Source organism: Pelodiscus sinensis, chromosome 3 (genome assembly GCF_052426305.1).
Source record: "Pelodiscus sinensis isolate ZL-2025 chromosome 3, ASM5242630v1, whole genome shotgun sequence".
Lineage (NCBI taxonomy): Eukaryota > Metazoa > Chordata > Testudines > Trionychidae > Pelodiscus > Pelodiscus sinensis.
The window spans coordinates 130,346,290-130,358,565 of record NC_143054.1 but is presented as its reverse complement, the minus strand read 5'-3'; the positions used below and the strand labels follow the sequence as shown (position 1 = coordinate 130,358,565).

The following is a 12,276-nucleotide window of genomic DNA, read 5'->3' as shown; positions in this document are numbered from 1 at the left end:
TTCTATAAATAGATAGATATGGATGTACACAAACAAAAAATATGGTTGCATATATGTAACGCATACATACAACATTTTGCATGTTTCTTAAATTTCTGATTTTAATGAAAAGAAAAGCCAACAGACTCATGGTATGTCTAGACTGCATCCTTCTGTCAGCACAGGGATGCAGATTAGGCAGGTCGACATTGCAAATGAAGCAGGGATTTAAATATCCCGTGCCTAATTTGCATAAAAATGGCTGCCGCATTTTGCCGACTCAGCACTTTGTTGGCAAAAAGTCTAGAGGGGGATCTGTTGAGAAAGAAAGCCTTTTTCGACAGATCCTGTAAACCTCCTTGCAGGAGGCATAAGGGATCTGTCGAAAAAGACTTTCTTTCTTGACAGATCTGCCTCTAGACTGCCATTTTTTGCAGACAAAGTGCTGAGTCGGTAAAACGCGGCAGCCATTTTTATGAAAAATAGGCACAGGATATTTAAATCCCTGCCTCATTTGCAATGTCGACCTGCCTAATATGCATCCCTCTGCTGACAGAGGGATGCAGTCTAGACATACCCTCAGACTTACAGACTTTACGGTCATAAGGGTCCCTCATGATCTCTAAATTATATGGAACATATATTCAAAATTAATTGCCCAACTTGTATGTAAAAATGTGTAATTACGTGTATAAAACAGGTGAGGAATTTAAAATAATGTAAAAAGGTAGCAACAGTAATATACATGAGCATACATATATTTTAGAGAAACGTATCATCCTCTATTTCACAAAAAAACATACAAAATTTCAATAAACTTAAAGAATCAGACCAAAAAAGCCTATCAAAAATAATATACGGCATTACCTTTCTTTTAACAAACTTGTCCCAGTAGTTGTTAGGAAATGATCTGAAAAATATAGATGAGAAATGATAATTTGGAGACTAAATAGTATTTAAAAATACCAACTAAGAGAAAATATGCATACATTTGTCTTAACTTGTAATAGACAGACAAATCCACATTGATGGCAATGAACTTCTCTTATGTATGGGCTCCAGACCCACTGTTGGAAAGCGATGTAGAATTTCTATTACAGCAAAGTTATCCTAGACAAATACAGAGCGTACTTGGCTAGCAATTAAAATGATGCCATAAAAATGATGGTGGTATTCGCCTTGTCCAATATGTAGAATCCTGTAAAGCTTGATCTTTCCCTATCAACATCAAGCTATCAGAGAACACTGTGATATGCTGTGGGCTCATTTATTATTATTTGTATCTGTGTACTGCCACAACACCCTAGTCATGGACCAAGCACTGAACAAAAACAATGAGTGCTCTTGTGGCACCTTAGAGAATAATCAAAAATATAAAGAATCAGTTTTGCAGCTGTTTGTGGGACAGGTGGAGGAGCTTCCCCTAAGCATGAGGGGAAACACAGAATAAAGGACAAAGACGCTTTTTGAAAATGTAACAAGTGGGGGAGATAGAGGCATTACTGGCTGATTGGACTCTGAACTGATATTTCAGTATTGAACGGCAGATGACAGGAAAGTTGGGGATTGACGGAGAAGAGATCTTAAAAGTGAAGACCAGCAGCTTGTATTTGATGCAATAGAGAAGGGGAAGCCAATGGAGGGATTCAAACAGAAGGGCGACAAGGCCAAAGCAACAGGACAAGAGAATGATCCATGCCACATCATTCTGACATAAGCAGGGCAAGTCTGCATTTGTCAAGTCCAAAAAAAAAAAAAAGGTTGTTGCAACTATCAAGACATGAGATAAGAGTTTGGTCAAGAGTTGTAGTTGAGTGAATGGGGATAAGAAGAGCCATACCTTACACATGTCATGCTGAAAGCTTCAATGAGATTTAGACAACCATGTGAAGCTAAGTTCCTTCTAAGCCGTGCGGTTTCCTACAGAGACCCATGCAGGGGCTCAGGGCTACAGCAGAAAGAGATACTTCTCCCTAAGCCCAAAAGCTGCTGTAGCCAGGGCAGCTGTGTGCTGGGGCTGGCAGGGAAGCAGCCAGCAGCAGGTTCAATTTATAGGTTTTGGGGGGAGGCATAGGGCTCTGTGAGCTGTCCCCACCCTAAGCATTGGTTCTGCGCTCCCACTGGATAGTACTTGTGAGTGAGTGCAGTGTGCTACAGAACCTCTTGCCCTGAGCCAGACCTGCTAGTTGTTTCTGGGGTGCAGAATAGCACCCCAGGATGGGCAGGCACCAAGTAGCCTTATTTAGTGCCACTGAACAGAAGCTATCCAGGTAAGCCCAATAGGGTCACTGAGGCAAGTTGAAGGGGTAGAGGAGAAGAGCAACTAATACAACTTCTTTATATGTGATGCAGAGAAAGAGGAGAGTTGTAGGTGGGGAAGAGAAAGCAAGTTGAGAGGCAAGGGAAGGATACATAGCAGTTAGTGATTTTTTTCTTGGGAAAAAACGTGCAGAGCAGTTGGAGGAAGAGAGAACCTGAGAAGTGAATCAAGGGTGGCAAAATGTGGTTTGGATTTGGCATGTGCAATTCAGTCACGTTGAAGAAGTAGAGTTCTTTACATAGGAAGACTGCAAAACTGGGAGGCAGGAATGATTTTGTAGTGAGCTGTGGGTATGGTCACAAGAATTCTGCCAGAGATATTCTGTGGAAACGGGAGTGAACAAAATATAAATGAAACAACTATACTAAATGCACCCACCTCATCTGGAAGAGGAAATTTTGTCACCAAATGCCATGGATAAAACACTTCTAATTCAGAATACTAGTCAAAAGAGGAAAGTATTTTGTCAAGCTAGCAGAAATCATAACTATCTCCTTAATCTAGGGCATCCGCCCACTAATTGACAAAGTGATATGCTACCTCATTCATTCTCAATTTAGTTCAATATCTATCTGTCTATATATGTATTTGGAATGTCAATAACTGTAGTTTCTAGGGGTATGTCTAGACTACATGCTTCTGCCGACAGAGGCATGTAAAATAGGCTACCCGACATGGACAATGAAGCGGGGATTTAAATATCCCTGGCTTCATTAAAATAAAAGTGGCCGCCGCGATGTGTCAGCTCAGCTGATCATTGGCACAGCGTGCAAGTCAAGATGCAGATTGGTTGGCAAGGGAAGCCTTTGTCGACTGCTCCCTTATGACTCATAAAATGAGGTTTACAGGAGTGGTCGACAAAGGCTTCCCTTGTCGACTGGTCCGCATCTTGACTCGCGCGCTATGCCGACGATCAGCAACAAACAGCACGGGGACCATTTTTATTTTAATGAAGCTAGGGATATTTAAATTCCCGCTCCATTTACTATGTCGGGTAGCCTATTTTACATGCCTCTGTCGGCAGAGGCATGCAGTCTAGACATACCCTAGGTGACAAAAAAATTAAGCTTCAGCATACACTGCACAGGACCGTATGCTCACCTCACCCACCATGCAATGTATTTTATTTTGAATGGAAATGTAGAGTGAGTGGAGAGTACTTTTGATTTATGAAAGAACTGGATTGAGTGATTTGACTGCAATGCCCTGGAGGAGGACATATTAGGAAGTTCCACAGTAAGCCTTTTTATCTGAAAATGACATGTCTCTAGCTCAGATTAGCTTTTTTCTTAATACCAGTTACTTCAGTGATCACAATATTTGTTGAGTGGGAGAGAGATGGTCTGTTAAGCAGTTGATCCCTCATGTGAGATTTTAAAGATGAAAACTAAGAAAAGCAACTATAAGAAAATAGCATATATATATAACAAATTTTAAAAGGGTAAGTTGATAACAATGAATGCAAATAAGAAGCTAGCAATTGTAGAAAATTGATAAGGGAAGGAAAAGGCCATAAAGAGAAATCAATGACCATCAGAACTAAGGGTAAAAAAGGAAAAATTTAAGTGTATTAGGAACAAAAATGATCCTAACAATGGTATAGGCCCATTACTACATGGAAGTGGTAGAATAGTTGATAATATTGCAAAAAAAGTCAGAAGTGTCCAATAAATATTTTTGTTTTGTGTTTGGGAAAAAGCCAGGATGAATTATTCAGACCATTAGAAGATGATGAACAGGGGAAAGACAGACTTGCCACCCCCCTGCGCAAGGTGGGGGAGGCAGCTATGCACTACCAAAAGGGGCAGAGCCTTGGGCAGAATGGGCGGGGCTGGAACAGCCCCCCCCCCCCTCAGCTCACCATGCCATGGCTCCCCTACCAAAGCAGCTCCCCACCTTGAAACCCCTAGATCACACTGTCCAGCACTCTGGTGACAATTTAAAGGCCCCATCTGCCGCAGTCACAACAGTGGTGGCTAGGACCCCTGGGCCCTTTTGAATCACTATGCCCCAGGGCAGTTGATCCTTTTATGCCTCTCCTTCTCTGCCCCCATCATCAGGTCTCATCGCAACATATTTTCCAATCCAATAGTAAGATAGGGAGAATATTAAACAGCAAGTGCTAATAGAAGGCATTTTAAAGTCAGCAAACTGAGATAACTTGCATCCAAGAATTTTAAAAGAACTGGCTGAAGCATTCTCTATACTGCTAATGAGTATTTTCAATAAGTCTTCGTACTCTAAGGAAGTTCCAAAAAATTGAAAGAAAGCAAAAGTTGTGCCAATATACTTGGTAATTATAGGCCTGTCGGTCTGAGATCAATCCCAGGCAGCAGCGACCTGAGGCAGGCTGCGGCAGCTGGTGCCCCAGGCGGAACGCGCGATTAGCTCCCCCGTCTGCACGGCCGTCAATGGGGTGACGTCATCATCGGGTGTCCCGGGTGCCCCATGACATCATCATCGGGCGCCGTTGAAGGCGGTGCCCTAGGCAACGGCCAAATCGGCCTATAGCCATGGGCTGCCCCTGATCCCAGGAAGGATAATGGAACGGGTGATAAGGGACTTGATTAGTAAAGAATTAAAGGAAAGTGATATAATCAATGCCTATGTTTATGTTAAGTTACTTGTTATAGAATTAGCTCAAAAGAGGTTGTTAAAACAACCAAAGTGAGAAAGATAAAACTATAATAAAGCTTTCTGTCCAGACACTCAAAATAGTCAGTTTTATAGTTGTGACAAGATCTCCTCAGCCCTGATGACATAGCTATTTTGCCAAGATTAAGAAAAAGAGATTAAAAAAAGTAAAAGAAGAGAAAAAGAAAACACTAAGTCATTAGAGGACACCAAGGCCTAGATAATGGTGGGAGTTCAATCCGTGTCCAGAGGTGGCCATGGGAGTGTCAGTGAGAGCGGACAGGCTGGTGAGGGAACACAGGGAGACACAGATAGCCTGCTGTGCTCAGGACAATCTGTTTTCTCCCAACAAGAGAGGGGAATTAGCTGAGATGAAGAGAGTTTACAGAAATCTGGCAAAGAAAGACTGACCCAGGCCATTTATTGTTTCTACACTTGGCTCTGCATGTTCTATGCCTTTGGGGGAATTAATAAATAATATTTTAAAACACTGTTTCTGAGTTACTTTAATCAAGTTGACTGATTACAAGTTCCCAGAGGGAAAGGGCTTACAGGCGCCAAATTGAGTTGGGCTTGTCACATCAACACAGTTAGGAAAAAGGAGTATTGATGCCCAGGAACTGAGTCCCAGAGGGCCTGGACCATATGCGTCTTCCCAGAAGACAATGCTGGAAACTGGGCCTATCACCAATCTAAAGAGTTCCAGAGTGCTATAGCAGTACCACTTGTTAGCAAATATAATACTTACCAAAATGTACAGTGCTGTGCATTGATTTTTGCAGGACAAAAGTAATTTCACATTCAGGCCCTCAGAACACAAGACTAATAATCATGATTTACAATAATTTCCACAGATGCTTACAGTCTATTGAATTATTTTGTTGGAAGTTTAAGACCCATCATACACTTCTGAGAAACTTAGGGGAATAAAATGTATATATCTCAGAAAATTCTGTACATAGCTTTAAAAGCTAAAGTAAAAAAACACTCACTGTGTGTTGATAACGAGTCTGTCCCACTGCCCTTTAATATCATCTTCTGAAGGTTGTTCTGTAATGTACAGCCCATCAAATTCCAATTTCCTTGCAACTTCCTTTTCACGTTTAAAAATAACCAGTGGAACCTGCAGGAGAAAAATAAACATATGAAAAAGTAGTTCAAAATCAGTAAGAGCTCTGGGAGCTACTATCTTTTAAGAACAGCTAGCTGCTTATAAACATTGAATGCACTGATTGAATGAGGCTAAACCAGCAATCTGAAGGAAAAATTACACACTGCACCGTATGTGCAATAACCTACAGTAGTCTTTCAAGCAGTGAAGTATTTGACTAATGCCAATAACTTGAGTATGTCTGGATGAATGAGGCCCATATTCTTTAGTGCCATATAACCAATTTGCACTGCATTGTTTCAATACTGTAGCGTAGCCATTAACCCCAGCAAGGCTCATAAAAATGCAAAGGTGTTTTTCGGTGGTATAGTGCCAATACAATGCACTTTCCCTGCTGTTGGCATAGCAGGGTGAAAACAGACATGTCTAAAAAGCAAGCACATTGGACATGCTCCTATGTCAGGCTCCTCCAGGGTTATGTTAAAGTCCCCAGGATTATTAAAGACTGGCATGAATTAAAGTAGACCTCAGGCTGCTTTTAAGACATACCAGAGGAAACAGCACATAGAGAGCTGCACTGGGATGAGGGCAGTACAAAAGACATCATCAGAATACTTTTGCGCACCACCTTTGTGAGTGATGCTCAGTGCACTTTGCTTGCCCCTGAGGATCTGGACTGCCAGGCTCTGTAGGCCTTCCCAGGGACAGAGCGCTCTCTAATAAGCTGAGTGACATTCAAGAGACGAGCCTCCCAGTAGCTGGTAGATTTTCAAGTTCCATTTGAATGGTATTTCCTTAGAAAACTGCTACTGAGAGAAAAGTATATTCTGGTACTATAGAACTAAAGCATTAATTACATAGAGAGAGCTGTTTCAATGGAAAAGTGATTCTTTTAGGTTCCCAGAACTTCTTCTAAATCTCCCCAAATTCACCTTTTATTTATCCACTCCACATCAGTGACTCTGCACCTAAACCATAATCTATAGCTGGTCAGCATTATGTTGGAACAATAATAATTAAAATGATATTGCTTAATAATAGGGTGGATATTACACTTAATATAATAACTGTAGTTCAAATCTAATTTGAAGACAGCTTCATAAAAAGTGTTCAGTTGATTTTACTCACTCCCATTTCAATAGCAATTTCCAGCCACAAAACTGTCAGACATGTAAAAGCAATACAATTAAGATGGATTTTTTTTAAAAGCAATTTGTCTCTATGGCAGCCACAGACTGACAGTAGAACTGCTCCTTTTAAGACAATGTCTTCCATTCAGGGCATCAGCAACTATGGGAACTCATTATGACAAACTTCAATCGTTTTTTTTTAAATTCATGATTAACAATAGAATAAATATAAAAAAGTTATTTTGAGAGACAGTCCATAAAACTTGCACAGAAAAAAGAAAGCCATATCTCAAAAGCTACCACTGCATATGCCATCTGACACCTTGTCATGGAAAATGTGTTTCACTATTTATTGGAGTGGTAGAAGTATTTGAAGTACATAAGGAAATCAGCCAATTGGTAAGCATTTACCTTCATTAGGGAAGCAGATCCTGTCTCTTTGGCCTACTAAAGGTAACCGGTTAAAGATAGGATGGAAAAATAACTAGAAGCCAAATTTCCTACTTCCTGTGCATAGAGAAATGCTACTCATGTGCCTCCTCCTAGGGAGCTGCTGATCTGTTGCTTCTCACTCCTGATAAAACGAGACTGACAGAGGAAGGGCTTGTCAGAGCAACATCCCTGGGAGATCAGTCAGAAACTCTACTCCAACTACCACATATTCTTGACAATATACTTTTCTTGTGCAGCCCAGCCAGCCAACATGCAATGCCGCCATTGTAAAGCATCCTCTCCTGGTCACATGTATCCCACTCTATTTGTATTTGAAAGCCATAAATGACACCTCAGTCAGAACAAGGCTGCATTAATGTTCACAGAAAATGGACATGTGTTCAGCCAATGAGAACATGCTACATGCAGGGATTCAACCTCCCCCACAACAGGCTTCACTTTCTGAATTCATGTGAGTTTCGTCACAGGCTTATATAAGGGAAGACAGCCAGATAAGGGCTCTTCATGGGGAGGGGTTCCAACCCAGTTTGTGCAAAATTCCTGTGATTTTACTCCATTGCACATCACTCAATGGAGAGCTGTAAAGGGGCCTAGAAAAAGAAACAGCATTAGCTCTTCAGCCTCTTACTTTCAAACAGTAATATCCAATGATGCAGAAAAAGGAAATGACTGTGTGCAGGATTGCCAAAATTCGCAGCGTGGGTTCCATATAGCCACTGCTTTCTTCGAGGACATAGTGCACAGTGATGATCCTATGAGAACCACTTTCCAGGCCATTTAACTTGGAGTTTTCCTCGGCCTTTATCACAAGAACTTCCTTTTCTTCTATCACAGCAGAGGTGGAAACCTATTCAAATCACAGTCAGCAGGACAACTATTTCATCTGACAGGAGATCTGCATTTCTACAGGCTATGTATCATACAACACAAGAGACAACCCCAGGGTAATGTAAGTGAGGAAAAGGGAACTTTTTGTGAAGAAGATGCACTAGAAATACATTGCAGAGATCCCTCCACTTCACTATACTGGAACAGTGGGTTTTGCCATTTTCTCATCAGCAAAAAGCTGCTGTGAACTTGACAGATCACTTGGGATCCAGAGAAGGCCATGTAAATCTTGGTGAAGATCCTATAACCCACATTGCAGCTTGGATCAATTGTACGATGAATCCCTGATAGCACGTCTATGCCAGGGAATCGTCTAGGTCTGGCAGCTTGTAGGGTCAGTGGAAAAGCAAATATAGTATGGAATGGCACTAAGTGTATGTCTACACAGCAAAGTTATTTTGAAATAACAGCTGTTATTTCAAAACAACTTTACCAGCGTCTTCACAGCCAAACTGCTATTTCGAAATTAATGTGCTGGGGGACAGTTGGGCCGGTAAGACCCCCAAACCTGAGCCCTGAGCTTCTCCTCCCCCTTCCTCCCCTTGATTCCCCCTGCCAGCTCCCTCCTCCCAGGTTTCCCCCTCCCCTTTCCCACCCTCCCTCTTTCCCTCTCCTACCTTCTTTCCCCAGTCTTTGCTTTGCTGCAGTGAAAGCGGGTTAGGGATGCCCTTTCTTTTCCAAGGGCAGCCTGCATACTGAACCCCTCATCCTAGCCCCACCCCACAGCATTGATTTAAATAAAGAAAAACAAAACTTATTTGAGTTAAGGAACCAAACAAAGTTGGGTAAATCTTCTAGTACTTAATGCAACAAATTTACCTTATAGAAGAGTAGGATGAAGTTGATGGCAAAAGCAACAAACAAAGCCAACATCCTCATGTTATAAAAATTGCGAGCAAAATAGTTCTGAAAAGAAAAAAGAAAAAATACAGTTTATCTGTATATCAACTATACATTTGAGAGAGTTTGCGTGTACACCTATCAGTCTGTCCATCCATCTGAGAATCTGTTTGTTCAATAACTCCTTCTAAATGGTAAGAGCTATGAGAACTAAATATAGTATTCAGCTCCCCCTTCTCCTAACTTAGAACATGGTAAGGGTTTGGTTGTGCCATGACAATGGGATGTGCCTGGAATATGAATGTTTCTCTTAAAACAGAAAGGGAGAGGTCTGCTGGCAGGGACAATTATACTGTAGAATGACCACAGGGAAGTGGGTGCACCAGTAAGAGAAAGGCTGGCTGAGGTGGGGCTCTGGATGCTGCTGGCCAGTGTAACCCTTGGCCACATGGGCAGTGTGGCTCCCACCACCCCTGCCACCCATCCAACCCCTGGGAGCTGCCAACCAAGCAGTGTAGCCCCTGCTTCCCCAACCCTGCCCTGAGCCCCTCACACACCCAGCCTTGTGTCTTGACTCCTGTACTTCTCTATTCTGCCCTGAGCCCCCATCCCCTGCCCTGATTTCTGCACATCCACTGCCTGCCTTGGGCCCATCCTCATCCCCAACCCTGACTCCTGCACCTCCCATGCCTCCAATCCCCTAGCCTAAACCCCTCTCCCCCCCCCCCCGATCTCCAGTCCATGCCCTGAGTCCCCTCCTTAAGAACTCTACAATGCCATGTCAATGTGCCAGTTATTTTACATACTTATTTAGTGAACTTTGGTGAACTCATAAAAATTACTTTTAAGAACCTTTTGTTATTAAAATTATTCAAAGTATCCAAATACAAAAAGCTTGTCGAGTTTTACTGTTAAGAACCATCACAAGAACACTTCTCCGAATCTCCTCCAAAAATTATTTGTATGTTTATCAAGCTTTTCAGACAGAGTAGGAGAAGGATAAAACCAAGTTGAATTTGGAACCAAATATTAGACCTTGAGAGGAATGAAAAGTTTAGATAATTCAGTCTTATGATTATTTTTCATGTTTTATGCCTCTGCACTTTCTAGTTCCAATTGTAATAGGACCAAAAGTGGAAATATGGGAAATCTCATAGAAATCTTGATCCCATAAGGTCTATAGCCCAAAAGGGGTTGAATAATTCAGGCCAGTATCAGATGTGTATCTAAACTTGAATCCTAACCAAATCTTTTGGATCTTTCACTAGGCCTTTTGCCTTTTAGCTACTGAGTAAAGCCTCTGCTAGAGCCTTAGCCTGAGACACAAATGCGAGAGAAGACACTGCCATGCCTTGGAACTCACCATCTTTTGCTCTAAATTTTGAGATCTCTCCACTCCAATTTTCCCCTTCATAGATTCCAAAGCCAGAAGAGACAAGTGTGATTATCTGGTCTGACCTGTTGCACAATATTGACCATAGAGCCTCCTCCAAATATTTCTCTTTGAACATCAGTATATCTTCTTTTTTAAAAAATCCATCTTGATTTAGAAATTGCCAGTGATGGAGAGTCCACAACAATGCTTGTTAACTTGCTCCAAGGGTTAATTTCACTCCATGGACAGAATGCAGTTATGAATATTTGTGGCAAGTTGTTTTCAAGAATGCATATAAACTGACCCCTAAAAATGCAAGATACACGTGCATCCCTTCCAGCCACAAAACCACACATTTGCCTTCACAAACTGGTTAACTGCAAGTTCAAATATCACTTTGTGCAAAAGAAAAAAAAAGCATGTGTTTGTGGTTGTGAAGAGTGTACATGCATATGTAAAGGCACACATTACCCCCATATTTGAAAATGACCCTCAATGTTTTTTTTATGACATTTTTGCCTAGCACATTGATTTTTTCCACTGTCTTTTTTTTTTTTTTTTTTTGCCTTTTGGGAAAGTGGGCTGAGGACAGAAATGATATGTCTACACTGCCACCCTAGTTCAAACTAGCGTGGCTAATGTAGTCATTCGAACTTGCAAATGAAGCCTGGGATTTAAATATTGCAGGAGGAGTAACGGTAGTTCGAATTAGGAGCTTTAATTCGAACTACTTAGCCCATGCTGCATATAGCCGCGGGCAGGTAGTTCGAACTACCAGGCATTTAGAAATGGCGGCGCCCGGGAACATGCAAATGAAGCCCGGGATATTTAAATCCCGGGCTTCATTTACAAGTTCGAATGACTACATTAGCCACCCGAGTTTGAACTAGGGTGGCAGTGTAGACATACCCAAAATGAGTGAAGGTCACTACAGTTTTTGCTGATTCAAAGACATTTTCTCCAGGCTTTTGTAACAAGTTCCAGATACATATGCTTGGCTAACATGCAAGTACTCAGCCCAATGTGGATAACGTCTTACAAGAAGTTTCTGCTGGTATGCTATGATTTTCTTCCAGAAGGCTGATTCTTGGACTTCTGGTTCTCCATATCTGTGTGCATGAAGCTGTCTCAGCTTCTGTTTCCCTTTGTCTTCTTTGGCTTTCTCTTCCTTTTCTCCATCTTCTCCCCTAAGGAAACAAATGAACTCATAATCTATGCTGAGTCACTGAAGATGACCTAGAGTTAGACTGTCAGTTTCCCCACTCCCTTCAACCCCTGGATGTTTACAGTCCCACCCCATTAAGGGGGAAATCCCATTCACTCATGAAGTCACTGTAGCCATGATTCGTGCAAGGAAGAGATGTGAAATGAAGAGGAATTCTCCCTCTCAGTCCACAAAGAAATGGCAAAAATGTTCTGTGGATGATGCTGCAGCCACTGCACTGCACCCTCTCTTATATGAGGAAATTTGGCTGGTGAATCCAGGTAGTTATGGATTGACCAGCTCCACACTTCCTTACCCACCCATCCCCACGCTCCACTCCAT

General features: G+C 41.8%; 1 protein-coding gene across 1 annotated transcript in view; it reads right to left on the bottom strand.

Moving 5' to 3' along the window:
- Window positions 1-12,276, bottom strand: part of RYR2 (ryanodine receptor 2) — a 646,972-nt gene that overhangs the window by 37,212 nt on the left and 597,484 nt on the right. Inside the window, exons 92-96 of the mRNA XM_089777369.1 lie at window positions 11,770-11,917; window positions 9,335-9,421; window positions 8,256-8,474; window positions 5,926-6,056; window positions 847-889 (exon numbers count right to left, since the gene is read on the bottom strand). Of these exons, the coding sequence (XP_089633495.1) occupies window positions 847-889; window positions 5,926-6,056; window positions 8,256-8,474; window positions 9,335-9,421; window positions 11,770-11,917 (628 nt within the window). The remainder of the gene's footprint in view (window positions 1-846; window positions 890-5,925; window positions 6,057-8,255; window positions 8,475-9,334; window positions 9,422-11,769; window positions 11,918-12,276) is intronic.